Source organism: Ovis aries, chromosome 3, assembly GCF_016772045.2.
Source record: "Ovis aries strain OAR_USU_Benz2616 breed Rambouillet chromosome 3, ARS-UI_Ramb_v3.0, whole genome shotgun sequence".
Classification (NCBI taxonomy): Eukaryota; Metazoa; Chordata; class Mammalia; order Artiodactyla; family Bovidae; genus Ovis; species Ovis aries.
The window spans coordinates 135,278,557-135,306,004 of NC_056056.1; the positions used below are offsets into that span (position 1 = coordinate 135,278,557).

Here is a 27,448-nt window from a genome sequence, read left to right on the forward strand (position 1 = left end):
AGTTCCCTGACCTGGGATTGAACCCGAACCCTCAGCAGGGAAAGCTCAAAATCCTAATCACTGGACCGCCAGGGAACTCGCTGAAATTTGAGTTCTAACACACTTGATATTAAGGTATAAAAGCTCACAGTACATTTGCTCTTAATATCCGGATCAGAAACACCCATCCTGAGATAATGGCATAAGAATAGTTAAAGTGCAAATTTTGTATTTGACATTAACAAATCCTTAACAAATTTCAGCTCCTATCAATTATTTTATATACAGTAAACCATTCATATATCTGTATGCCATTTATTTTCTGAAAGAAAATCAGTATAGCAGAACTGAAATAAGAGCTACTTTTATATGCTGATTATAGGTACCTAAATGCCAATTTTAAATACTTATAAATCAGTCTAACCCTTTTCCATCTTTTTGTCCTCAGTACCATCTGGGATTGACAGTTCAGCCTGAACTCTACCTTCTGAGCACCGTGGATGCTGACTCACTTGTGTCTAGATGACTGACAGCCGGAGGGACCATATAAGACCCACTTTCTCTTAGTCCTTTTGTGCCGAGTGTCCTGTTAACATTTCTCTGTTAGTTCAGTGGTGAGTTTTGTTTAGTTGTTTTGAACTAAAGGTAAAGATTTCCTCATAGGGTAGATTTCGTCACAGTGTTAAAGCTGACAGCTGTTAAGTGTAGGTCAGAGACCCACCCACCTCACAACAGTCCACGACTGCCAGAGGTGAGTGATTAGCCTGTGATGGCCACACACCCCTATGGGCTTGTGTCTGGACTTCTGGAATTTTAAAAGTATGTGTGTGTGTATATTTATGTAAACCTGAACAGACTAGTTTGCGTGGAGTTTTATATAAAAATGATGTGGTTTTTTTTTTTTTTTTTAAAGAATGTTGTTCGGATAAACCAGATATTTTGTCTGAATCACAAGTGACAAAGGAATAAGAGCACTGTTCTGTTTCAGAATGAGCTGGTCAAGTTGACTTACTTTTAAAGTGATACTTGACTATGGCCAGTTAAACTTGACTTGGATTTAATCGACCTATCCTTGGTAACTACTGATACTAGCACATCAATTCCAAAGAAAACATTTCTTTTATTCTGCAGTTGTATTTCATCCTGGTTGCTGGCATGCTCTGTAATTGTTATTTTCTTTCTTGTTATTTTTCTTGAATTTTTCTTCAGAGATATGATGGTATTTTCCAAAGAGCTTAACACCTAGTAACACCTAGTAATATCCAGAAGTCATTCTGGATTCTGGTCATTCTTTAACCAATGATCAGCTTTCCATGCTGCATTGTAACTCAGCCCATTCTAGCACTTTAGGTATGAAAAGAATTCTAACATTGAACTTTATGCCCAACAGAAGATAATGGAGATACTAGTTTTCTTCCTAATGTATGTATAGTCCCATCTTTTCTTCCCACTTTTTCCGTTAATACTCAAACACCATTTCTAGGCCAAAGTCTATTTCCTAATAGACTTTGGAGATATTTCTAATATTTCTAATGCTGACTCTCCTAGGGAATGCTAAGCATTTAAAGTTATTTATACCAAGTAGTATGAGACTAGAACTAGACTAGGACTTGGAAGATAAGTCTGCATTGCACAAACTGCCTGCCCACATGTGGATTATAGATTCTTTATGGACTCCTCTTCCTAACCAGGATTTTTTTTCCACAAAATTTTTGTAATAAATCATTTAATACCTAAAACTTGAAAGTTTCTGCATACTGATCTGATCTAAAAGTCAGAGGATTTTGAACACCAGGCTCATCCGCCTTCTTGGAAGTGCAGTTGGCTTACACTGAATGGCAGTTATCCATTCTTAATGTAATATAGTCTGTGCCTTCTCTCCTTTCCTTCCAGCCCCCAAAACACTGAGTTTGCAAGCCCTGCAGCCTTTGTATGTTTGAGCATCATTTTCCTCTTTCAGCATAAACCTTGCTGCCTTATTTTAAAACTTAGGACCTTTCAGTAAGACTTAAAAAAAAAAAAAATCCAGACATTGCCTTTGTTCATTTATAATGATTTGATCCTTTGAGTGGCAGGGATATTTTTTCCAAGATGATTCTTTAAAATTCCCTCATTTCTACTTTGTGGCTTTTGAAATTCCTGATAAGAGCAACAGCCTTGCATCCCAGGTTAGAGAGCTTGTGATCTTAAAAGTAAAACTGAATTAACATCATTTATCAGCTCTTATTTGAAAAAGAGACTTAAAAAATGAATTTCAGTGTTTCGTTTTCTTTATACAGAGACAGCAACTCTAGGTGAATCAGTTTGTTGGATTTTTCTTCCCTCCCTGGGCAAGTGTCCAGATGCTCATTTCTCAGTAGTTTCATTACCAGAGAATGTTTGGGGAAAGAGAAAAGCAAAAAGAATCCTGTTATACAGCTCATGAGAAAGATAAGGTGGTTGGTTAAACAGAGATTAAGTTCTTGGGGGTGTTTCTGTAGCTTATCTCCATCTTTAATTGTATGTTACTAGGAAAAGACTAGAGTTTTCAGAAGTTTATTTATAAGTATACCCCTCAGGTCATACAACTCCTGTAATCAGAAAACTTGATATAAAGCAAAAACTAGGTCATGCCAAAACCAGTGGAGGAGACTGATGTTTAAAGATTGAGTCTTGGGTAAACATTTTTGCTAAGTTAAGAGCATTTAATCATTATGATTTATGAATCTGGATTTCTATGATATGTGCTTATATAGACAATAATATAATCAATCTCCCCCTTTTGACCCTACTGGGCGGCATGCAGGATCCCCCACCTGGAATCAAACTGATGTCCACCTCCAGTGAAAGTAGAGAGTCTTTACCCAATACGTTCAGGGGAAGTCCCAATATATTCAGTCTTAAGATTAACCTAAATGTACATACTCACTCAATTCCTAAGGTTTAACACTGGAGTCAATTTTAAAAGGATGCTCTAACAGTCAGCAGTGGCCACAGGACTGGAAAAGGTCAGTTTTTATTCCAATTCCAAAGAAAGGCAATGCCAAAGAATGCTCAAACTACCGCACAATTGCACTCATCTCACATGCTAGTAAAGTAATGCTCAAAATTCTCCAAGCCAGGCTTCAGCAATACGTGCACCGTGAACTTCCAGATGTTCAAGCTGGTTTTAGAAAAGGCAGAGGAACCAGAGATCAAATTGCCAACATGTGTCAGATCATAGAAAAAGCAAGAGAGTTCCAGAAAACCTCTATTTCTGCTTTATTTACTATGCCAAAGCCTTTGACTGTGTGGATCACAATAAACTGTGGAAAATTCTGAAAGAGATGGGAATACCAGACCACCTGACCTGCCTCTTGAGAAATCTGTATCCAGGTCAGGAAGCAGCAGTTAGAACTGGACTTGAAACAACAGACTGGTTCCAAATAGGAAAAGGAGTACGTCAAGGCTGTATATTGTCACCCTGCTTATTTCTAACTTCTATGCAGAGTACATCATGAGAAACGCTGGACTGGAAGAAACACAAGCTGGAATCAAGATTGCCGGGAGAAATATCAATAACCTCAGATATGCAGATGACACCACCCTTATGGCAGAAAGTGAAGAGGAACTAAAAAGCCTCTTGATGAAAGTGAAAGAGGAGAGTGAAAAAGTTGGCCTAAAGCTCAACATTCAGAAAACGAAGATCATGGCATCTGGTCCCATCACCTCATGGGAAATAGATGGGGAAACAGTGGAAACAGTGTCAGACTTTATTTTTTGGGGCTCCAAAATCACTGCAGATAGTGACTGCAGCCATGAAATTAAAAGACGCTTACTCCTTGGAAGAAAAGTTATGACCAACCTAGATAGTATATTCAAAAGCAGAGATGTTACTTTGCCAACTAAGGTCCGTCTAGTCAAGGCTATGGTTTTTCCTGTGGTCATGTATGGATGTGAGAGTTGGACTGTGAAGAAGGCTGAGCACTGAAGCATTGATGCTTTTGAACTGTGGTGTTGGAGAAGACTCTTGAGAGTCCCTTGGACTGCAAGGAGATCCAACCAGTCCATTCTGAAGGAGATCAAGCCTGGGATTTCTTTGGAAGGAATGATGCTAAAGCTGAAACTCTAGTACTTTGGCCACCTCATGCGAAGAGTTGACTCATTGGAAAAGACCCTGATTCTGGGAGGGACTGGGGGCAGGAGGAGAAGGGGACGACGAAGGATGAGATGGCTGGGTGGCATCACTGACTTGATGGACGTGAGTCTGAGTGAACTCCGGGAGATGGTGATGGACAGGGAGGCCTGGCGTGCTGCGATTCGTGGGGTCGCAAAGAGTCGGACACGACTGAGTGGCTGAACTGAACTGAACTGACAGTGTATACCCAGAGTTTCAGAAAACTGCAGTTCAGTACTGAGCAGCTGCTCAGTATTGAATTGAACAGCTGCTGCTACATACTACATTATTGAGCAGCTGCTGCTACATAACTGTGTGCTGGCCTAATAAAAAAGGCATCCAGAGCGTACCCAATAGTTTAATTAGTCAGTGAGGCATCAGAGATTACAGCAGCCAATGAAAACAGCCTTCTTAATTTTTAAACATTATGATATTAAGCACCAAGCCTTTGCCCCAGAAGTATTGCACACATTCAGGTTTGTATCTGGAGGGTCTTCCCTCAATGACCTCCCCTCTTTGCCCAAGCTAATGTGGGTAAATGGGCATCCTGCATACTTAGCTTTTTTTCCATAAATGATTTTACATTTTAATTTAAGCATAATTGGTAAGCTCTTATGTATAACTACTCACTATTTTTCACTGCTTTTTTCAAGCAAGAATTACATTAGTATATTCAGAGTAAGACTATTGCAAAATTCTGGAGTCTTTTGGGTTTTGTGAGAAGAGCCCATTTCTGATTAAACAGTTCATCTGTTTTTAATGCTGAGTATATTTTGGGAGAGGGGGATCTTTGTGGTAGACTGATTAGAGGTATCTTCTCATTGTGTAATCAGTATGCAGGATGACATTTCTATGGCCTTGGTCTTAAATTTTCCTGACTCTCATGGAATGCATTGGCGCCAACTGCTGGAATGTTTACTCTAGGGAAATAGAGCAGCTGGATTCTTTTCTTGCCTGTTTTCTAAACAGGACAGTGTTGACTGAAACATGTATGTCTCTTGGTGGCGCTTGAAGAGCTTCATGGTGAGTACAGATGGCAGCTTAAAAATAATTACCCAAGTGTATATAACATAGAGCAGTGAGTTAGTGTTGTTTAGAATGTAGATATAGTATGCAATATTCCTACATCTTTCCCTTCCCCAAACACTAGGCTTCACTTTCCAGTCACAATAATTTCTCCAGTACAGAAGACATCAAGAAAGAGGAAATCAGCACCACAGATCATATTATAGTGTCCCCCCCCAACCTTTTTTTTTAATAGTGCATTCTTGTTTTTATCTCAGTGGGTACTTTTTTCCCCCTCTTTGGTTTTCTTCCCCATGCCTGGAGTTGAAAGAAGTCTTAGGCATAGCAGTTATGACTTTAGCAAGATGGAGATAGTGTCTAGAACCCTAAGGCTTACAGAGGAGCTTGACACCTCAGGTATACTTAACATTTATTATCTTCTTTGTTTCTTGTGTTTTCTGCAGTGTCATACCACATCTCCCACAATACTGCCATATGAGCGAAAAGGGACTTTTTTTTTAAAAACAATTTTCCTTTGTACTCCCAAAAATACTTTCAAGAAGTATAAGGATGAATACACAAATATTTAAATCTTAGATATTTATGTTTGTGGTAAATGAGTCAAGTTTCTTTATGAGAATGAGGTGCACAGTAGTGAACCAAGTTTTTTTTTTTTTTTAATTCACCAAGCCCCGGACAGCATGCTACCTAGCACAAGCTCTGTGCTAGCCATGTGCACTCCCACTGGGGACTTCTGGGCTGAACCAAATTTAAATAAAAACATGGCCATTCATTCTCCTCTGATGTAATTATTGCCCATTCTAAAAAGGAGTTTATGAAAGCCTTAATTACCTTGCCCTGTTTGGAGAGAATTGAGTGAATAGAGCATCACATTTAATATGGTTAGTGAAAAATTTTCTGTAGCCATTATATAACTCCTAATATTCAGATCGATTTGGCATAATATAGATTGTTTTCTGCCACTAACTAGAAAATAAAAAAATTTTAAAGTGAGAACATCCTGTCCTAGGTTCTAAAAGACAAAGATATTTTTGAGTTGACTATGATTATTGATTTGGAAATCAATGTCTTAAACAATTGAAGGCTATAAGAATTCTGATGGGAATTCTGCAGTATAATTTGCTATATATTGAAAATTCACTCTTCATAAGGACTTTTCAGAAGGCTTCTTATTTTTCTTGTGTGTAACTTCCATTTTTTGGTAATCCTTACAGAGTAGAGAACACCTAGAAACAAAAGGATGCATATCAATGGAATATCCATAAGAAACAAACATTGAATTTCATCACTTGTATTTTTTCTAAAACTAACCTACAATTGAAAACAGACACTCTTTATCTTATTTGTTTTTGGCTTGGATCATACAAGTGACTCAAGAGGGAAAAAAACCCCCAAATCTAAGAGCCCTTTAGGATCAGTATAAATCTGAATTTATGATGTTACTGTGCCACTGTGAAGTTTGAATTTTAAGATAGTGGTGAGAAGGGAAAGTGGGAAGATTGGCTAGATCTTGAGATTTAAAAAATAGGCACTTAGAAAACATATATTCAGTATTGTACCCAGTATTCTGTATTCAGTACTGTACTCAGTATTGTGTTCAGTATTTTGATAAAAAGGAACGTGAGTGGATTGTGTTCCCTGCTTCTAGGAATTTACCATTGAGTGGATGAATTAGCTATCTTTAGGCACATGAGCAGATGTACATCTTCCCTAAGGATGAGGTCCTAGGGCCCTACAGAAAGGGGGAAGGGCCTGGGAGGATAGCCTGAGGAAGAGCTGATTCTGTGAATTCCAGGGACATCAGCAAATGTTCAACCCAAAGCAAGATAGGGAAGGGCAGATTTAAAATACATTCCATAACCGTTGTCAAGACATCAGCTATCTAGTCAGTCAGTTCAGTTCAGTCACTCAGTCATTTCTGACTCTTTGCGACCCCATAAATTGCAGCACGCCAGGCCTCCCTGTCCATCACCAACTCCCGGAGTTCACTCAAACTCATGTCCATCGAGTCGGTGATGCCATCCAGCCATCTCATCCTCTGTCATCCCCTTCTCCTCCTGCCCCCAATCCCTTCCCAGCATCAGAGTCTTTTCCAATGAGTCAACTCTTCGCATGAGGTGGCCAAAGTACTAGAGTTTCAGCTTTAGCTTCATTCCTTCCAAAGAACACCCAGGACTGATCTCCTTCAGAATGGACTGGTTGGATCTCCATGCAGTCCAAGGGACTCTCAAGAGTCTTCTCCAACACCACAGTTCAAAAGCATCAATTCTTTGGCGATCAGCTTTCTTCACAGTCCAACTCTCACATCCATACATAACTACTGGAAAAACCATAGCCTTGACAAGATGGACCTTTGTAAACTTAGCATTTATTTCATTTTCCTTCTGGTTTATTTATGACACTTTCTATTAATACCTCTTGAGTGAACAGAGCCTAAAGGGTCAGTAAGTTCATTTTCTCATCCTGATCAGATAGAAAAGTGAGGCAGATGTCTGCAAAAATTTCTACTGAAATAGTACTGTAACTATCAAAGATGCATAAAATTCAAGCCAAAAAATGTTTAAACTTGAATCATTGTTGTATCTATGGAAATAACATTATCTGTTTCAGAGAGTACTATAGGACTCATTTCTCTGTGCTTATTAGACACAATTATTGAGATACCAAAGGAATATTTCATGCAAAGAGGCACAATAAAGGACAGAACTGGTATGAACCTAACAGAAGCAGAAGATATTAAGAAGAGGTGTCAAGAGTACACAAAAGAACTATACAAAAAGATCTTCACGACCAAGATAATCACAATGGTGTGATCACTCACCTAGAGCCAGACATCCTAGAATGCAAAGTAAAGTGGGCCTTAGGAATCACTATGAACAAAGCTAATGAAGGTGATGGAACTCCAGTTGAGTTATTTCAAATCCTAAAAGATGATGCTGTGAAAGTGCTGCACTCAGTATGCCAGCAAATTTGGAAAACTCAGCAGTGGCCACAGGACTGGAAAAGGTCAGTTTTCTTTCCAATCCCCAAAAAAGGTAATGCCAAAGAATGCTCAAACTACCGCACAATGCATTCATCTCACAGGCTAGTAAAGTAATGCTCAAAATTCTCCAAGCCAGGCTTCAACAGTATGTGAACCATGAACTTCCAGATGTGCAAGCTGGAGTTAGAAAAAGCAGAGGAACCAGAGATCAAATTGCCAACATCCTCTGGATCATTGAAAAGGCAAGAGAGTTCCAGAAAAATACCTACTTCTGCTTTATTGACTAGGCCAAAGTCTTTAACTGTGTGGATCACCACAATTTGTGGGAAATTCTTAAAGAGATGGGACTACCAGGCCACCTGTCCTGCCTCCTGAGAAATCTGTATGCAAGTCAGGAAGCAACAGTTAGAACTAGACATGGAACAACAGAATGGTTCCAAATTGGAAAAGGAGTATGTTAATGCTGTATAGTGTCACCCTGCTTATTTAACATGTATGCAGAGTACATCATGAGAAATGCTGGACTGGAAGAAACACAAGCTGGAATCAAGATTGCCGGGAGAAATATCAATAACCTCAGATATGCAGATGACACCACCCTTATGGCAGAAAGCAAAGAAGAAATAAAGAGCCTCTTGATGAAAGTGAAGGAGGAGAGTGAAAAAGTTGGCTTAAAACTCAACATTCAGAAACCTAAGATCATGGCATCTGATCCCATCACTTCATGGCAAATAGATGGGGAAACAATGGAAACAGTGACAGACTTTATTTTCAGGGGCTCCAAAATCACTGCAGATGGTGACTGCAGCCATGAAATTAAAAGACACTTGCTCCTTGGAAGAAAAGCTGTGACAAACCTAGACAGCATATTACAAAGCAGAGACATTACTTTTCCAAAAAAGGTCCCTCTAGTCAAAGCTATGGTTCTCCCATCCCATGTATGGATGTGAGAGTTGAACCATAAAGAAAGCTGAGTGTTAAAGAACTGATGCTTTTGAACTGTGGTGTTAGAGAAGACTCTTGAGAGTCCCATGGACTACAAGGAGATCCAACCAGTGGTCCTGGGTATTCATTGGAAGAACTGATGCTGAAGCTGAAACTCCAATACTTTGGCAAAGAATGGACTCATTGGAAAAGACCCTGATGCTGGGAAGGATTGAAGGTGGGAGCAGAAGCGGGCGACAGAGGATGAGATGGTTGGATGGCATCACCGACTCTATGAACATGAGTTTGAGTAAGCTCCAAGAGTTGGTGATGGACAGGGAAGTTTGGTGTGCTGCAGTCCATGGGGTCACAAAGAGTCAGACATGACTGAGTGATCTGAATTGATTAATCCCTTGCCTATCTCAGGTTCAACCCCTGAGTTGGGAAGTTTCCCTGGAGTAGGAAATGGCAACCTACTTGAACCAACTCAGTATTCTTGCCTGGAAAATTCCATGGAACAAAAATTCCTGGTGGGCCACCATCCATGGGGGTATAGAGTTGGACACCATTGAGTGTGCACCCATGCTACTTCTTAGATGTAGGAGTTCCCCAGAGTTCTGATCCTGTTGAGACAGTGTGTAATTTCCTTGGTTCTGTCTCTCCACAACAAAGATTTGAAATGGTGGACCAGTGTTATAGCTTGGTTACAGCTCAGACTTTTATTTGGCAAACAGGATAGTATACCTTCAAGGCATGAGGGCAGGCCACCCCAAAGGAGAGGCCCCAATGTATCTTGCTCCCTTTTTTTTTAACACGTTTTGTCTCCTCCCCCCTCGCCTGCCCTGTGCAAATTAGGGCTAGCCAGAAAGGGGGCACATTTGTTTCACCTGAGGTTCTCACTCTGGTCTGCGGATTTTCTTTTGTTCCATTTTCACGGGCTTTTCCATTTATCTTTTAGCCACTGCCATTTTGGATTCCTTTTTCCTATTCTATTACCTAACATTTCCCTCTCAAGAGATGGGAGGCCCAGTTCTTTGGGAATGGGGGTGTTGAGGTCTCTCAGGCTACTTCCTGCTGAGCTGGGATGGCGAGGGGTATTGGGCCTCCCCATCTTGCTAGTCTCAAGCCTCAGAGTCCACATAGTGGTGTCCATCTAAGGGTGAGTGAGATATTTTCTGCAGTTGGATATTTATATATCCTTGTTGAACTAGCATTGCATTTTGTAGCTTGTTGACCTGTGCAGAGACAAAATGGGTTAAACAATTGACAATACACAGAGCAATCATGAACAGTATCAGTATGGTGATAACAGGGGTTAGTAGGCCTCCTCAGACAGCCATTTTGCCTTTTTTGCATTTCTTTTTCTTGGGGATGGTTTTGAACATTGCCTCCTATACAATGTTATGAACCTCCATTTATAGTTCTTCAAGCACTCTATCAGATCTAATCCCTTGAATCTATTTATCACTTCCATTGTATAATTGTAAAGGATTTGATTTAGGTCATACCTTAATGGCCTAGTGGTTTTCCCTACTTTCTTCAATTTAAATCTGAATTTTGCGTAAGGAGTTCATGATAAGGAATTTTAAAATAGGCAAAATAAATCTCATTTTTTTAGAACAATAAGCATGAAACCCAGTCTGGACCCGGCACTTTGGGGACACTTGTAGCCTGTAGTCAGTTATTTGTTTTATTAAAAGTAAGGTTGAAGTTACTAGCTGCTTGTAGACACTGTTTTGAGAATATCTGGTGGCATCTAAGTCCCTTGGACTGTAAGGAGATCCAACCAGTCCATTCTGAAGGAGATTAGCCCTGGGATTTCTTTGGAAGGAATGATGCCAAAGCTGAAACTCCAGTACTTTGGCCACCTCATGCGAAGCGTTGACTCATTGGAAAAGACTGATGCTGGGAGGGATTGAGGGCAGGAGGAGAAGGGAACGACAGAGGATGAGATGGCTGGATGGCATCACAGACTCGATGGATGTGAGTCTGAGTGAACTCTGGGAGGTGATGATGGACAGGGAGGCCTGGCGTGCTGCGATTCATGGGGTCGCAAAGAGTCAGACACGACTGAGTGAACTGAACTGAACTGAAGTCTGACACAATTCAGAAAACTCAAGTTCTTATCAATACAAGGGCTAGTCTGCAATTATACCCATAGTGTCACCTAGTCATTTCCTTGAATGTTTGATCCATAGCGACTCTATTTTGACTTTTAATTGTAATAGTCTCCTTAATAGCCAGAGCAGATATCACCATTAATGATGTCAGTGTTTCTTTAGGTATGAGAAGATGCAAGAATTGGGACTTGTAAAGTCTTCTTTAGAAGAAGTTCAGTTCAGTTCAGTTCAGTCACTCAGTCGAGTCCGACTCTTTGCGACCCCATGAATCGCAGCACGCCAGGCATCCCTGTCCATCACCAACTCCCGGAGTTCACTCAAACTCACATCCATGGAGTCGGTGATGCCATCCAGCCATCTCATCCTTCGTCGTCCCTTTCTCCTCCTGCCCTCAATCCCTCCCAGCATCAGAGTCTTTTCCAGTGAGGTGGCCAAAGTATTGGAGTTTCAGCTTTAGCATCAGTCCTTCCAATGAACACCCAGGACTAATCTCCTTTAGGATGGACTGGTTGGATCTCCTTGCAGTCCAAGCGACTCTCAAGAGTCTTCTGAAAGAGATGGGAATACCAGACCACCTAACTTGCCTCTTGAGAAACCTATATGCAGGTCAGAAGCAAAAGTTAGAACTGGACATGGAACAACAGACTGGTTCCAAATTGGAAAAGGAGTACATCAAGGCTATATATTGTCACCCTGCTTATTTAACTTATATGCAGAGTACATCATGAGAAACGCTGGGCTGGAAGAAGCACAAGCTGGAATCAAGATTGCCAGGAGAAATATCAATAACCTCAGATATGCAGATGACACCACCCTTATGGCAGAAAGTGAAGAGGAACTAAAAGCCTCTTGATGAAAGTGAAAGAAGAGAGTGAAAAAGTTGGCTTAAAGCTCAACATTCAGAAAACGAAGATCATGGCATCTGGTCCCATCACTTCATGGCAAATAGATGGGGAAACAGTGTCAGAGGAAGACTAGTTAGAAAATATCTAACTACCTGAAGGCCTGTTCTGCCAGCGTTTCCCAGAGCAGAGTGCCTCCTCCCTGATGTGTACCCTGAGCTCCTTGCAGGCATGGTGAAGGACAGCAGCTGCAGGGGCCATGATTTAGCTTTTGTAGAGGTAAATGGCAAGTGGCAGTTTCCAGTTGGAGGGCCCCTTCATGGCCATAAACTTGACCGTGATTTGAGGGAGGAGGCATTTCATGACCATTTCGTCCCACGGTAATTAGAATGCTTACTCTCAGGTCTGTCAGAGATCTTTCTGATAGGCCTCTCAATGTGCTGTTACTGGACTAGGCCATAGAACCGCATCCAAAATTCTCTAGACCACCTATCTTACTAACCTCTTGGTCCAGGAAAACATCTCCTTTGGTTGCTTCTTCCCATATCTAGAGTTACACTGTTATAATCATTGATCTCATATGGAACTATATTTTATTTTATTAGAGGCTCAGCCACACATTTGGTAAGGTAAGAAACAGCAATTTTGTAAAATAGGCAAAATGCAAATAACATAGTAGCAGTATTAGTAAAGTCATAATTAAGAATTAAGCCAAGAACTTCCATTAGATGCAGCCCAGTAATATTGCAGGTTATCTGACTTGGTCTGTTATTCCAGGGAAATTATATATTGACATTGTCCATAAGGCACACAGCTCAGTTTCCTAGTGTTATTAGATTGATTATCCTTAGTATGATTTGTTACCAGCATAGAGAAGACTTTAAACTTAAGTTATCATAGCCCAGTGTTATCTACATAAATGCATCCCATTATTGTGAGAGATTTTATTTCTTGGCTGAAACTTTGCTTGTTGCTCTGATTGAGATTGAATAATAGAAGAAAACTCAAATTTATGGCCAGGGTTAGAGCAGGCATTATTAATTGACAGGTGAGGGGATCCCATCTAGCATTATCAATAGTGACCTGAACATGACTAGGATTTTTCTTTTAAAGTAAATTTCCTCAGGACCAACCAATTAGAGCCTTGGAGAAGAGAAATTCACCAAAGTAACCCAGAACTAAATGCTGGTGAAGTGAAAGTGAAGTCATTCGGTCGTGTCTGACTCTTAGCGACCCCATGGACTGTAGCCTACCAGGCTCCTCCGTCCATGGGATTTTCCAGGCAAGAGTACTGAAGTGGGGTGACATTGCCTTCTCCTCAAATGCTGGTAATTGGCCACAAACCCAGCAATTGGATTGATTTCTAAAACTAGCATAGGATCATGCCTATGATAGAAAAACATTTGATTCATACGTAAAGGTCTAAGAAGTCAAGAAAACGTCATAAATGATCATACGAGTCACACTGAGGATCCTGGGCAAGCTGTCTATCTCTGATGCGTTCTCGTCCTAGTGTGGTGCAGTTGCCTCTGTTTGAGTGTCATTTTGAGGTGAGTTCAGGTCAGCTGTTCTCCCTATAGACCAGTCCAGTGTAGGAGCCTTTGAAAGTGGGAAAAGAGTCAATGTCCCTTCAATTTCACTGCGCATGAGCTAGTTAAGAGTACCTAATAAAAAGGTCCTTCCATCCAGGTTGGAGACAGTCTCTTAACTTGTCTTTTTCCAGTCCTGGTTGCAGGTTGTGAGGCATTTGATCTTTGTCTAAAGATTACTGAGATAAGTTTCAGGAACAAACTTAGGGTGTTCTTTAAACATTCAATTTTATACTATCATGTGAATTGAATCGCCAGTCTATGTCTGACGCAGGATGCAGCATGCTTGGGGCTGGTGCATGGGGATGACCCAGAAAGATGTTATGGGGAGGGAGGTGGGAGGGGGGTTCATGTTCATGTTTGGGAATGCATGTAAGAATTAAAGATTTTAAAATTTAAAAAATAAAAAACTAAAAAAAAAAAAAATTTTATATTAATATCACACAACAGCAAAGAACTATCCAGGAAATGAGTCTTAGACACAGACCTCCATTAACAAACTGGGATTTAATATTCACTGAAACATCTTTTTCTCCCTAAAACCACCCTCATTACCAAACATAACGAAATTAAGGCCAGTTTGTTTATGAAATAGGTCTGGTCTCAATAAGCTTGGCCTGATGATTTATAAAACCATAATTGTTCATAGACTTTTTTGCTTTGCTGAAACTTTTATACAATCTGAGACGAACTCTTAAAACCTTTCAGGGCTAAGAACGTCATGCCAAGACATACACATATTCAGACAGACACAACACAAGATCTAGCTTCATTTTCTAAACTTAGTCATGAATCAGACATTAGAATATAAAATTCACTAATTTATAAATAACAGTTGGAATAAATAAAAAATTTAAAAGCTTCTTCCCATTTCCCCCTCAGTCTCAGGAGTTAGAGGTGGTCTAGATAAGTGTTCCTGAGAACCCTGGTCTCAAGGCATAGGGAGAGAGAATCAAGTTCTACTTGATTTTCTGATCTCAGGGTCAGAATTCTAAGAAAACCATTTGATCAAGTTTGCTTTTTACTAACTGTATATGCAAAAATTTTGGAACCAGTGTTTAAGGACTTTTACCTAAATCAACTTTCTCTGAGGTCTAAACAGAATGGCAGCAGGTCTAACAAAATGGTGTTCACACAAAGCAAAATGGCCATTGCAAATCATAACACAGAACACAAAGTGTAAAACACGCAGGCCTGTCAGTCCTAGTCACACATTCATTCCCTGAAATACTCAGAAAACCTCCTACGGATATGCAGAACTTCAGATCCAGGTACTAACAGAGTAAATGAAAATGGCTTAGGTCTTCAAAGATTTCAAAGGGAGGAAAGGAAGCCAGGTTGAAAGAAGAGGCGGAGAGAGGCCTGAGAGGGGGGGTCAAAAGGGGTGGCCTTACAGACGTCTCCTGCCACCTGCAGAACCCAGGTGTTACAGGACCTTATGCTGGGCCTCCAGAGAAGGGAGGACTGGAACTCGGCCCTACCAGAAACCAGTCCAGGCCAGACCAGAACAAAACCAGAATTCCAGCCAGAAACCAGACCAGAACAGAGCCAGAATTTGAGTTCTCTGCCAAGTGGAGGTGATCAGCCTTTGATCCTCAGTTTGGCTGAGGCCCTTTGACCAGATTCTTGCATCAGGACCAGGGGACTAGAAGAAAAGTGTAGGATAGGAAGGGTTAAGGAGAGGAAAGAGGGAGGGAAGGAAAGAGAGGTCAATAAAGTCTCTCGTTCCTTACATGGTCAGGGCACCCTGGCGAGTTGTCTGCTTCAGGAAGAGACCAGGGACAAAAGCATCCTGGTTGCGGCCGCTGAGTCTGGTCCATTGGCAGGCGAACTGGTCCCTGAGTACCTCAAGTGGTCAGGATGTCAATTGCAGCAAAGAAAAGTCCCTACCAGAGCCACCATTTGTTGCAGGAATGGGGACCCCTTCCACAGCCCAGAAGTGAGCTCTTGTCTAACACTCAAATGAGTTGTCTGAGAGGACACACAGGCTGACAGAGCAAGAGATTTTACTGAAAAGGGCGCCTGGGTGGAGAGCAGTAGGGTAAAGGAACCCAGGAGAACTGCTCTGCCTTGTGGCTCCCAGTCTTGGGTTTTATGGCAATGGGATTAGTTTCCACATTGTCTTTGGCCAATCATTCTGACTCAGAGTCCTTCCTGGTGGTGCATGCATTGCTCAGCCAAGATGGATACCAGCAAGAAGGATTTTGGGAGGTGGTCAGACACATGGTATCCCCTTTTGACCTTTCCGGAACTCTTCAGGTTGGTGGTGGCTTATTAGTGCTGCATTCCTTACTAGGCCCTCCTGTTGTAAAATAACTCATGCAAATGGTTACTATGGTGCCTGGCCAGGGTGGGTGGTTAGAGTCAGTGTGCTTTCCCTAACAAACAGACTGATACAGAATTTGGCATTAGAAGCTTCCAGAGATGCATAACCCTGAGAATTCCTTCTGGGCTATTTGGAATTTGTTCTCTGATGCTTTAAAGGTATCAATGGTCTTTTTTCCCTGCTCCAGTGGCAAAGAGTATGCTGGCAGTTCATGGCTTGTGTTAGCAAAACATTAAAAAAATTCATCGCTTTGCAGATACCCTTAATCAGGTGCCTATAGTAAGCACGGCTTTGGATGAGCAAGTATTTACTGCCATAGAACATTTCGTGGAAACAAGGAGTATAATACAGTTGATTACTTCTAAGTGTGCTGGAGAACTTGGGAAAACTATATGATGGGCTCAAAGGTTGTTGGTTTTTTTGAGAAGCAATATTATGTCTTTATTTAGCTGTACCAGGTCTTTTTCAGCATGTGGGATCTAGTTCCTTGACCAGGGATCAAACCTAGGCCCCCTGCATTGGGAGCTTGGATTCTTAGCCGCTGGACCACCAGAGAAGTCCATAGGCTCATGGCTTTTAATTCCCAGCTCAAGTTTGTGTGAGGGACCTCAAAGTTTTATGACTTGCCAAAAAGAAACTCTTAATTCCTGTAGCCATGAGATTGATATTTCTGAAAAATATACAGAAAGGCTAATCTTGTGGTTACTCACAACACAGATTAAACATCCTACCGCACAACACCTCTTGTGTTAAAGTTTAGGGCATTGCTTTGGAAGGAGTAGGACTCTGAAAATTGAGATGGGGATATACAGGCAGATTTCAGTGAAAATAGATCCTCGAATGCCAATAGCTTACAGACATACTCCTTTGCCAGGAGAAACAGTCCTTCTATCTCAGTCTTAAGAATGACTGAAACTTGGACCAACAAGTAGTCTCCATTAATGAAGCTGAAATACCAGAACTTTGTTAGGAGACTTCCATGGTAGGCAGTGATTCTTCTTTACTGGGGTGGTTGTATTCCCCAGGGAAATCTGTCAATATCTGGAGACATTTTGATTGTCACAGTGGAATGGGTACTGTTGGCATCTAGTTGGGTAGAGGTCAGGAATAGTGCTGAACTTTCTGAAACGCACAGGACAATCCTCCACAAGAGGGAGTAACCCAGTCCAAAATGTCAATGGCGTTGAGTATGAGAAACATTGCCTCAAAGGAACGTATTCAAGGGCTTAGGGAGATTGGAATGTTAGACTGGATTTATCCTGCTCTTGTGTGCAGGTGTGCTCACTTGCGTCCGAATGTTTGTGACCCTCCTCTGTCTATGAGATTTTCCAGGCAAGAATATTGCAATGGATTCCATTTCCTCCTCCAGGGGATCTTCCCAACCCAGGGATCAAACACATATCTCTTGTGTCTCCTGCATTGGCAGATGGATTCTTTACCACTGAGACACAAGGGAAGCTTTAGCCTACTCATTCACCCCCTCAGTATATCTTCTTCCTTCTGAAAGCTGTGAGAAATACATTTGTGAAGGGAGCCCTGGCCTCCTTGAAGAGGTATATGGTAGTGATTTTCTGTAAGCCAGAAATGACAGTGGCAGTTTCTGGGCTTCCTGAATTCAGTGAGAATGATGAGATTGTAGGTTGGCAGGGGTCAAGCAGCAGCATTTATTTGGCAAAAACAAGGAAAGTATGATTATTGTTATGGGCAGCAAATCTTAAGCAGTAATCAGAATAGTCTAAGCCAAAAAGATCTTTGACATTGGCTAATTCATTATCATGTACCTAGAGTTGAAAGTGTTGAGCAGCATGTAAGCAGAAAAGCTCTAGGTTTGGTGAACAAAAGTTTGACTTGAATCATCACAGTAGAAAGCCATGGCCTCTCAACCAGTTCCCAAATTTGAGTCAATTCATAGACCCAAAGTCCCTGCAGTAAAGGAGAGGACAGATGTCCTTAAGGAAAGACCTTAATCCACAGCCAAAAATACAAATACTATATAAATTCTCTTTCTAGTCTTCCTCAAGGAAGCTGTGACTATTCAGCAGGGTGCTTGTTCAAGAGGAAGGGGGAAATAATCACATTTGTTGGACACTGTGATAATGGATTTCTATAAACTTAATCAGGCGATCAATCTAACTGCAGCTACTGTAGAGGTGTGGTTTCATTGCTATGGCAAATGAACACAATTTTTACTATTTGGTTTGCAGCTGTTCATCTGATGGGTTGCTTTCTGTACACCTTAGTAAAGACTATCAGAAGCAGTTTTGTTTCATCTGGCAGGGCCAGCAGTACACTTTCAGTGTTCACTTGGGGCTGTGTGGACTCTCTAGCCTTATGCCAGAATCTAGTCTATAGGACCTTGATCATCTCTCTATCGCACAGGATATCACATCAGTTCAGTTCAGTTTGGTTCAGTTCAGTCGCTCAGTCGTGTCCGACTCTTTGCGACCCCATGAATCGCAGCACACCAGGCCTCCCTGTCCATCACCAACTCCCGGAGTTCACTCAAACTCATGTCCATCGAGTCAGTGATGCCATCCAGCCGTCTCATCCTCTGTTGTTCTCTTTTCCTCCTATTCCCAATCCCTCCCAGCATCGGAGTCTTTTCCAATGAGTCAACTCTTCACATGAAGTGGCCAAAGTACTGGAGTCTCAGCTTTAGCATCATTCCTTCCAAAGAACACCCAGGGCTGATCTCCTTTAGAATGAACTGGTTGGATCTCCTTGCAGTCCAAGGGACTCTCAAGAGTCTTCTCCAACACCACAGTTCAAAAGCATCAATTCTTTGGCGATCAGCTTTCTTCACAGTCCAACTCTCACATCCATACATGACCACTGGAAAAACCATAGCCATCAGTCCATTACACTGATCTTATCTGTTAAGAGGAAATTGCTGCTATATACTTAGGGTAAGGAGAAGTATGTCTGGAATGTATATTTTCTGGGGTATTTCCTAGTACTCCCATGTCCTGTGATTAAAGAAGGTAAAAAATTATATCCAATTCAGGAAAGATGATTAATGACCTGGATCATTTAAGAATGAATGTTTGGCTCCCGCACCCTGGGGCGCTCTTCTCGTGTCTTTGGATCGATTTGCCCTCACGCCTCAAAGATGGATTTTCCTGCTATCTTCTAAATAAAATAGAGCTGTAACGCTGAGCTGTAACACTGATTTGTCTAAGAGCTATAACATTGCCCATTTGAGACCTGAGAGCTATAACACGGTCTATCCAAGACCTGAGAGCTGCGACACGCTGAGGGGGCTTTAATGTCCGTCACTCCAAATCTTTGTTGTGACGAGACAAAGAATCACACTTGTGTGCCATCTATGGTGCCGTGACTTGGATATAACCTGGCTGAAACAACCTCCGCGTGGAAGAGGCCAAGCACAGCCGGAGCCCAACTTAGCGAAGCTCCCACGGTAGAGGCGGAACGCGAAGAAAATCCACCGCAGGGGAAGGCCCATCGTGCTGGAAACCGGGACAGCAGAAAGCCCACGCGGCCCAGTCTCAGATCCCAGAAGACCTCCAGTTAAGAAACCTTGGACCACTGGACAAAACCCCAAGAAGGATTGTCAGAAGATCCTCTGACAAATGCTGAGGAAGTCTGGTACACTGATGGAAGCAGCTTTGTCTTGGATGGAAAAAGAAGAGCCGGGTATGCAGTAGTCTCCAATTTTGAGACCATAGAGGCTAAGCCTCTGCCACCAGGTCAACAAGCTACAACATACAGTGCCAGTTCAACAAAGATGTAAAACTACAGCCGACCACAGAAAATATCACACACCCTTAGATGGACACCGCTATAAGGACTCTGAGGCTTGAGACTAGCAAGAGGGGGAGGCACAATACCCCTCGCCGCCCCAGTTCACCAGGAAGTAGCCAGAAAGACCTTGATGCTCCTATTCCCAAAGAATTGGGCCTCCTATCTCCAAAGAATTGGGCCTCCTATCTCTTGAGGGGGGAATGTTAGGTATGTAGAACAGGGAAAAGGAGTCCAAAATGGCAGTGGCTACAAGACAAGGAAGGGAAAAGCCGTCAAAAATGAAACAAAAGAAGGTCTGAGGACCTCAGGTAAAACAAACAACACTCCTGGCTGGCCCAGTTGACATAGGACAGGCCCAGGGAGAGATAAACGTATAAATAGAAGAGACAAAGATCGAAGTGCCCTCACACCTCAAAGGTGGATTTTCCTGCTATCTTCTAAATAAAATAGAGCTGTAACACTGAAAAAAAAAATGAATGAATGTTTGGGTTAACACCACAGTTAAATAACCATGAATAGCCAAGATGCTTTCTGAAGGCAAACATAGATAAAATGGCTAGTGGAAAAACATAGTTATAATACAAGTCATGATCATCTGACCAGCTTCAGAAACAAAGACTGTGATAGTTATATTATTTCTTCCTTTTTTTGATATAAATACACTTGTGTATACATCTACCAATTTTTTTCTGTTTGCCACTTCCATTTATCTACCATCTAATATAAAAAGTGTTAATAGTAGTTAACCTCATATCTCAGGATTTAAGTCATAGGATGTCAAAGAGGAACACGACTCAGCTCAATGATAAATCAACATCACCCAAAGATGGACGGAAGGACTTGTATCCCCTTTTGGGAGAGAGAGAGCATGTTTTTGGTTATACAAGGCATGGGTGATTTTGCCATTGTCTTTGTTTAAAGGTAAATGTATTAAGAGAGGTATATATGGATGCCAGGTGCACAAGGGGTAGACAGTGATAGATTTGTACTGCATCAACTTAGCTAAACTGTAACTAGGTTTTCCAGAATTCCTCCTTTTGTCAGCTACAGATTGGCACTTGCCATCTAACTCTATAGGGATTAAATCATGTGCTGCCAGTTTTCAACACCCCTGAAAGGAGTTTAGGGTGCAGAGCAGAAATGAGGCACTCTGTGCGTGGGGAAATACTGGCAAGACAGGTCTTCAGATTTTTCAGAAGCAGATTTTATGAGTCCAATTCTTACATCTCCTCATCTAGAAAAGTACTAAAATTCTTTATGGTGATGACTGTTCCTTGTAACTAGCAGAAAGCTCATGAGACTAGCAGAAACCTTCTGGAAAAATATGTGTTGACTGCATGTATTCCCCCTTCACCAAAATCAAATATATACTACCCTTCCCCCACCACGGGCTTCCCTGTGGCTCAGCTGGTAAAGACTCCTCCTGCAATGCGAGAGACCTGGGTTTGATCCCTGGGTTGGGAAGATCCCCTGGAGAAGGGAAAGGCTACCCACTCCAGGATTCTGGCCTGGAGAATTCCAAGGACTATACACTCCATGGGGTCCCAAAGAGTTGGACATGATTGAGTGACTTTCACTTCACTTCACTTCACTTCCTCCACCTCACCTGCAACCTCTCTGGAGCAGTTTCTCAAAGCTATCTGATGTGCTTTCTCCCAGTCTGCAGTCCTCATTTTGCCCCCAAATAAACCTCAATTCTCAACTCTCACGTTGTGCACTTTTTTAAGTTCGACAGTTTCATTCCCTGAAAATCTGCACAGGTGACATTCTGCATGAGACCAGAAGGCAGATGTAAAGCAGCAGCCAAGTTCTTTGAACCTGGGAAGGCACTCTTGCAGCCTATTTTTGCTTATGTGCTGGCCCACCTTGTTGGAATGGGGCAGCAATCAGGGCTGCGGCCACTATGGCTTCTGCTGAATTTCCTCTTTCATGTTCTCTGACTCCTTGTTCAGGCCCATGGTTAGCGCCAGGATTAAGGGGCATTAGCTTTTTCTGTGTCACTCCCAGCATCTAATTTGGATGCTTACAGATGGTGAGAAATCCACAATGATTCCAATCTGTTCTAGGTCTTCCTTGTAGGGTCCAGATTTTTCTTGCTTCTCTCACTTTTCATCTAGTATTTCTTTCTAACTGCTTGTTCTGACCACTTTAGGTCCCAGCTCCTAATACATAATAAGCAAGATCCTCACAATTACATAAATCTAAATATGTACAATAACTCTATTTACTGTATGTTACTACTAATAATTCTATAGTCTCATCAAACAGTGATTGATTCACCTACCATACCAAGCTATGTAGCATTCCACTAACATGCCATGCCTCTATGTCCTTTGTTTTCTACTCAGAGTCCTGACTTCCTTCTCTGCTTAGTTAATTCCTCTATATTCTTGGCATATCACATGGTTCACACCCTTAGAGAAGCCTCCCCTGGATTCTCAGCCCTAGTTAAATGCCCCTGCTTTGTGCTTGTGCCTCCATAGCAACCTGTGTTATCTTGTAGTACCTTTGGCTTTATATTGTCTTCTGCTCTTGGTCTGTCTCCCAAAGGAGACTAAACTATTTGAGGGTAGGGAGTTACTTCTATCTCCAGACCAGTACAGTGCCTTGCACATAGCACATGCTCAATAAGTGTTTGCTGAATGACAAGAAGAACACATTACTTTGTACTAAAGTTTCTTGGTGTATTTTGTTCAAGACCTGGTGGCTCAGACAGTAAAGAATCTGCCTGCAGTGCAGGAGGGGTGGGTTCAGTCCCTGGGTTGGGAAGCTCCCCTGGAGGAGGCAATGGTAACCCACTCCAGTATTCTTGCTTGGAGAATTCCATGGATAAAGGATCCTGGTAGGCTATATGGTCCATGGGGTCGTAAAGAGTCGGACACAGCTGAGCGACTAACACTTTCACTTCTTTCACATATCACAGCTCATAGTAAGAAGATAATTACCACATAACTCCCTATATGCAAGCCCAACACCCATCATCCCATAATCCTAGACCTACTCAGGCTGATTCTACTTTGCACATCGTGAAGGGGAGCTGAGAACATTATGACTTGTTCTCATTAATGTAGACCAAAAATCCTTAAGTAATTTAGGTCCCAAAGTAGACTCCTTGTCTACCTGAACTATCTGATTTAGCTGTTGATATAACCTGAATTAACCAGATAATTTTATGCTCATTCTTTGGGTTTGACTGTGTAAATATCACTTAATTTATAGACTAATAAAAAATTGCCTGTTGCTCAAGCTGGATAGGTGAGTTATATAGGGTACAAACTATTCACTGCCCCTTTTATTATAGAGGATAATACAAACTATAATCTAGTTCTCTACTGGGTTTTTCCTTTTTAAAATTGAAGTATATTTCACATACAACATTATAGTGTACAACATAATGATTCTGTGTTTGTATGTATTGAGAAATGATCACCACAATAAACCTAGTTAACATCTATCACCAGCTATAGTTACAAATTTTTCTTTTGATGAGAACTTTTAAGATCTACTGTGTTAGTACCTTTCAAATATGCAATACAGCATTATTAACTATAGTCACCATGATGTACATTACACCCCTATCACTTATCTCACTTATTTATTTTATAACTGGAATTTTGTACCTTTTGTTTATTGAGTGTTTCTTTTGTTTTGTTTTTCAGTGCTTAAAATACCAAGACATTAAGCCTATAACTGGGCAGCAACCTCAACTAAGTAAAGATCACTGTCTTTCTTACCACTCCTCTTCATTAATCATCTTGATCCAATAATCATGAATGAATATGAATGAATGAATGAATACAAATAGTCTCTAATTTGAATGAATGAATAATAAAAAGATACCAATTAAGCAGGTTACCTAGAGTCATAGCTCCTACAACAAATCCTTGGGCAGCAACTCTCATGTGAAAAAGATGAATGGACACTTTCTGATATCTTCTGTATTTTAACTTGACCATAGGACACCATAATCATAAGGCCTGCTATCCCTGTAAATTAAAAAAGTTCAGTTCAGTTCAGTCGCTCAGTCGTGTCCAACTCTTTGCAACCCCATGAACTGCAGCAAAAGTAGAGATTATATAAGGGGATGATGGAGGAATAGTTGGTTGGATGGCATCACCAACTCAATGGACATGAGTCTGAGTAAACTCTGGGAGTTGGTGATGGACAAGGAGGCCTGGCGTGCTGCAGTCCATGGGATAGCAAAGAGTTGGACACGACTGAGCGACTGAACTGAACTGAACTAAGTAGCAGGCTAAAATTCCCAAGAACTTAGAGAATTGAGAAGGGGCTCTCCAAGGGATCATTACCTGGAAAATAAACAGGCAGGATACCAAAGAATAATTCATTCATGGATTCAGTATCTGCAGTTTTGACTCTTCCCAGAAAAACCTGAATTGTATAGTGTAGTAACTTGTATAGTAATTTTCCTGATAGATGGTTTCAAATTTATAAGCTGCAAGACTTTTATCTGGGATAAGTCACTTAACCAGTGAGTCAACCAACCAAAATCTCAGCATTCATAGATTTTGGATGTTTTGACTTTATTCCTCTCTACTTGTTAGTTATGTTAAATAAGAAATAAATCTAGTGAAGTGAAAAAGACTATAATCCGTGAACACAATAGTCTCTATTTAAGTCTTCTTTGATTTCTTTCATTAGCATTTTATGTTTTTCAGCATTCAGATTCTTTACACGTTTTGTAAAGCTTATACCCAATCATTTCATTTTCTTTAGAGTGATTGTGGATGGTCTCCTGTCTTTAAATTCAGTCTCCATATGTTTGTTGTTAGTATACAGAAATCTAACTGATGTTCATGAAGGATAGCAAGTTTTGACTAACTGTGTTGGCACATGTTTGTCTCTGGTTGGTGAGGATATATTTATTCTCTCAGAGTCCGTTTAATAAGTGGAAATTAGAATCAGAATAAATAATCACACTTATATGTATATTTTGAAGGCTGATTAGCAATAAGTGAAATTGAAGTTAAAATGACAAACAAAAACAGCCAAAAACAAATAACAGTAAAACAGTGATGGCAGGTACATTGATAAATAGGTACAATGCTGAAAGCTCTGTAAGTTCAGCCAAATCTTTCTGGAAAGAACTCTGGAAAGGTATAATAAGTGATATTAAACTGAATATACTTCCTGCCTTGGAAATTCTACTTTGGGGAGCATACTCCAAGGAAATAAGTAAAGGAAAAGTCAAGAAGTTGATACAAAGATGTTTATGGCTACACTCTGTATGAAGAGAAGCAGGCAACAAAGAATGACAGGGTTAGATGCCATCACTGACTCAATGGACATAAGTTTGAACAAACCCCAGGAGATTGTGAAGGACAGGGAAGCCTGGCATGCTGCAATCCACGGGGTCTCAAAGAGTCGAACATGACTGAGAGACTGAACAACAATAAGATACGAGGGAAAACAAAACAACCCAAACGGCCCAAACAGAAGAAAAACTGCCATAGCCATATAAATACTGTAAGCTTAGGAAGAGCTAATATACTACTATGAAATGCTAAGTGAAAGAAGCAAAAACAAATAATCTATCGACACAGAGTTTAAATACATGTAATGTACACATAGACCTTAGCAGTGATCATGAGATTTTAAACAATATAAATCAATTATAATGACAAGTTAATATAAGAAATTGAAATATTCTGTAAATTATCTGCACAGGAAACTCCATCCTGTGGCAGAAAATACTTAGTGAATATTCTTAGTAAAACAAGTGAAAGTATTCAATAATATATATACAAACTTTATCATTTATTGATCTAGCAAAAACTTGGCTCTCTTCCCTTATCAAATCAAGAGTCTGCTCTTACTGAAATTTGTTTTGTTTCTTTTGGAGATTAAAGTCAGAACCTTTACTGCTTTCCATACAGTGTCTATAGTTTGTATATAATTGAGTCTAGTTGGAAACATTTTTATCTTTTGACTTTAATCACTCTAAATGTCTCTGGAAAAACATTTAATTTACAACAGACACAGTGATTAATCTCTGTTCATTATAGTGATATGCTTAAGTGATACTGATCTCTTGAATTGTTTTTCTAGTTAAATATGCTAAAGAAGATGAAGAAATCACTGTAAAATTATTTGCCTCCATTTCTTGCTTTTACAAGACTTAATCAAATTAAGTGGAACATTTAAACAGAGAATATTACCATAAAATTAAATTTTGATTTTTTTTGGTATGTGAATAATAAGACCTATAAAGTTGCTAGATTTGTAGTGACATTTAATGGAAACATACAACTTATACCTATTTAGAAGTTTTTGTGGAATTACTCACAAACTTACATATGTCTGATTTATATATATATGTATTTAAAATTTGTTGAATTATAGTTGTGTCATAATTATAGTTGAATTACAATGTTGTGTTAATTCCTCCTGTACAGTAAAGTGATTCTGTTATACATATATATTTTCTTTTTCATATTCTTTTCCATTATGGTTTATCACATGATATTGAGTAAAGTTCCCTGTATATATATATCTGAATTAATTATTTTATTTTTTATTTTATTTTTTATTTTATTTTTTAGCAGTTGTTTTATATTTAATTTATAAAAGAGACCCCCAAATAATAATAACAAATTATCCAGGGTCAGGAAAGTAGGGTCAGGTCCTCCCCAATCCCGGCTGTGCCCCTCTTCCTCTCTGGCAGGAAAAGAATTGGCCTCCCAGGGGTAAATAAGTTATTTTAATAGTTCCCAGACAAAATACACACAAGGAAAGAGGCATGGCTGAAGTATACAATCATAATGCTTAGGGCAGCTAAAGTATCCAAAAGAGAAGGAAGAGAAAGCTTAGCTTTTAAAACAAATTACTGGTGCTTAGATTGTGTGTGTGTGTGTATGTGTGTGTGTGTGTGTTTAAGCCCACATACATATAGTATTTGTTAAAAGTGTGAATGTATTAAATATATGTTGGGAAAGGATATAGAAGCCAAGACTCCAGATACAATTATAATAATATTGATACTTCTTGAACCTAGAGTTTACTTAACCATCAATGTTAGCATCTGGAGCACATCAGAAAGCCAGCAACAAGCCACAGAGCATGAACACCACAAAGTTCACGCTCTCATATAGGTAGGCCCAGGCTTTCATTCAGAGCTTTTTACCTCTGGATTGACTCACAGTTCTTTTAGCTTGGGTATCTAGCTTCTGTCAGCACAGAATATTAGAAGCAGAAGTTTCTGAGGATACCCAGTGATGGAAGAAACAGAAAAATCTATAAACCTCAGACACAGGAACTTAAAGGTTGGAGTTGATTAGATGACACAGAGACATGTATATCTGCCTTAACTCATGATCGGGTTACATCTTGATAAGCCCATCATAAGTTGAAAATACATTAAGTCAAAAATTCATTCAATACTACCTCACTTACTGAACAGGTAACTCCAGTGACTCAGCGGTAAAGAACCCACCTGCAATGCAGGAAATGCAGGAGATGCGGGATCCATCCCAGGGTCAGAAACGTCCCTGGAGGGGGGCATGGCAGCCCACTGCAGTATTCTTGCCTGGAGAATCCCATGGACAGAGGAGCCTGTTGGGCTACAGTCCCTAGGGTGGCAAAGAGTTGGACAGAAATGAAATGCCTGAGTATGCACCCATGCACCTATTGAACATCACAGCTTAGCCTCACCACTTTAAACATGCGTGGCATCCTTACAATAGCTTGTGGATAGGCACAATCATCAAACACAAAGTCTATTTTATAATAAAGTGTTGAATATCTC

At 40.5% G+C, this 27,448-nt stretch overlaps 2 protein-coding genes across 15 annotated transcripts in view; both read left to right on the forward strand.

The window, feature by feature from the left end:
- Positions 1 to 27,448, forward strand: part of SLC11A2 (solute carrier family 11 member 2) — a 153,163-nt gene that overhangs the window by 123,877 nt on the left and 1,838 nt on the right. The window contains exon 18 of one of the 4 annotated variants that reach the window (XR_009599899.1): positions 23,346 to 26,121. The exons of the other annotated variants lie outside the window; for them this stretch is intronic. The gene's annotated coding sequence lies outside the window, so the exon portion shown is untranslated. Of the gene's footprint in view, positions 1 to 23,345; positions 26,122 to 27,448 lie in introns of those variants that run through there. 4 annotated transcript variants of the gene reach the window in all.
- LOC101116975 (natural resistance-associated macrophage protein 2-like) overlaps positions 1 to 27,448 on the forward strand; it is a 56,438-nt gene that overhangs the window by 27,152 nt on the left and 1,838 nt on the right. For 6 of the 11 annotated variants that reach the window (XM_042246731.2, XM_042246735.2, XM_060412594.1 and 3 more), the window contains one exon: positions 428 to 1,718. In XM_042246731.2, the coding sequence (XP_042102665.1) occupies positions 428 to 443 (16 nt within the window). In that variant the 3' untranslated portion in view covers positions 444 to 1,718. Of the gene's footprint in view, positions 1 to 427; positions 1,719 to 11,329; positions 26,122 to 27,448 lie in introns of those variants that run through there. The other 5 variants (XR_009599902.1, XR_009599901.1, XR_009599903.1 and 2 more) reach the window with 3 other exon arrangements.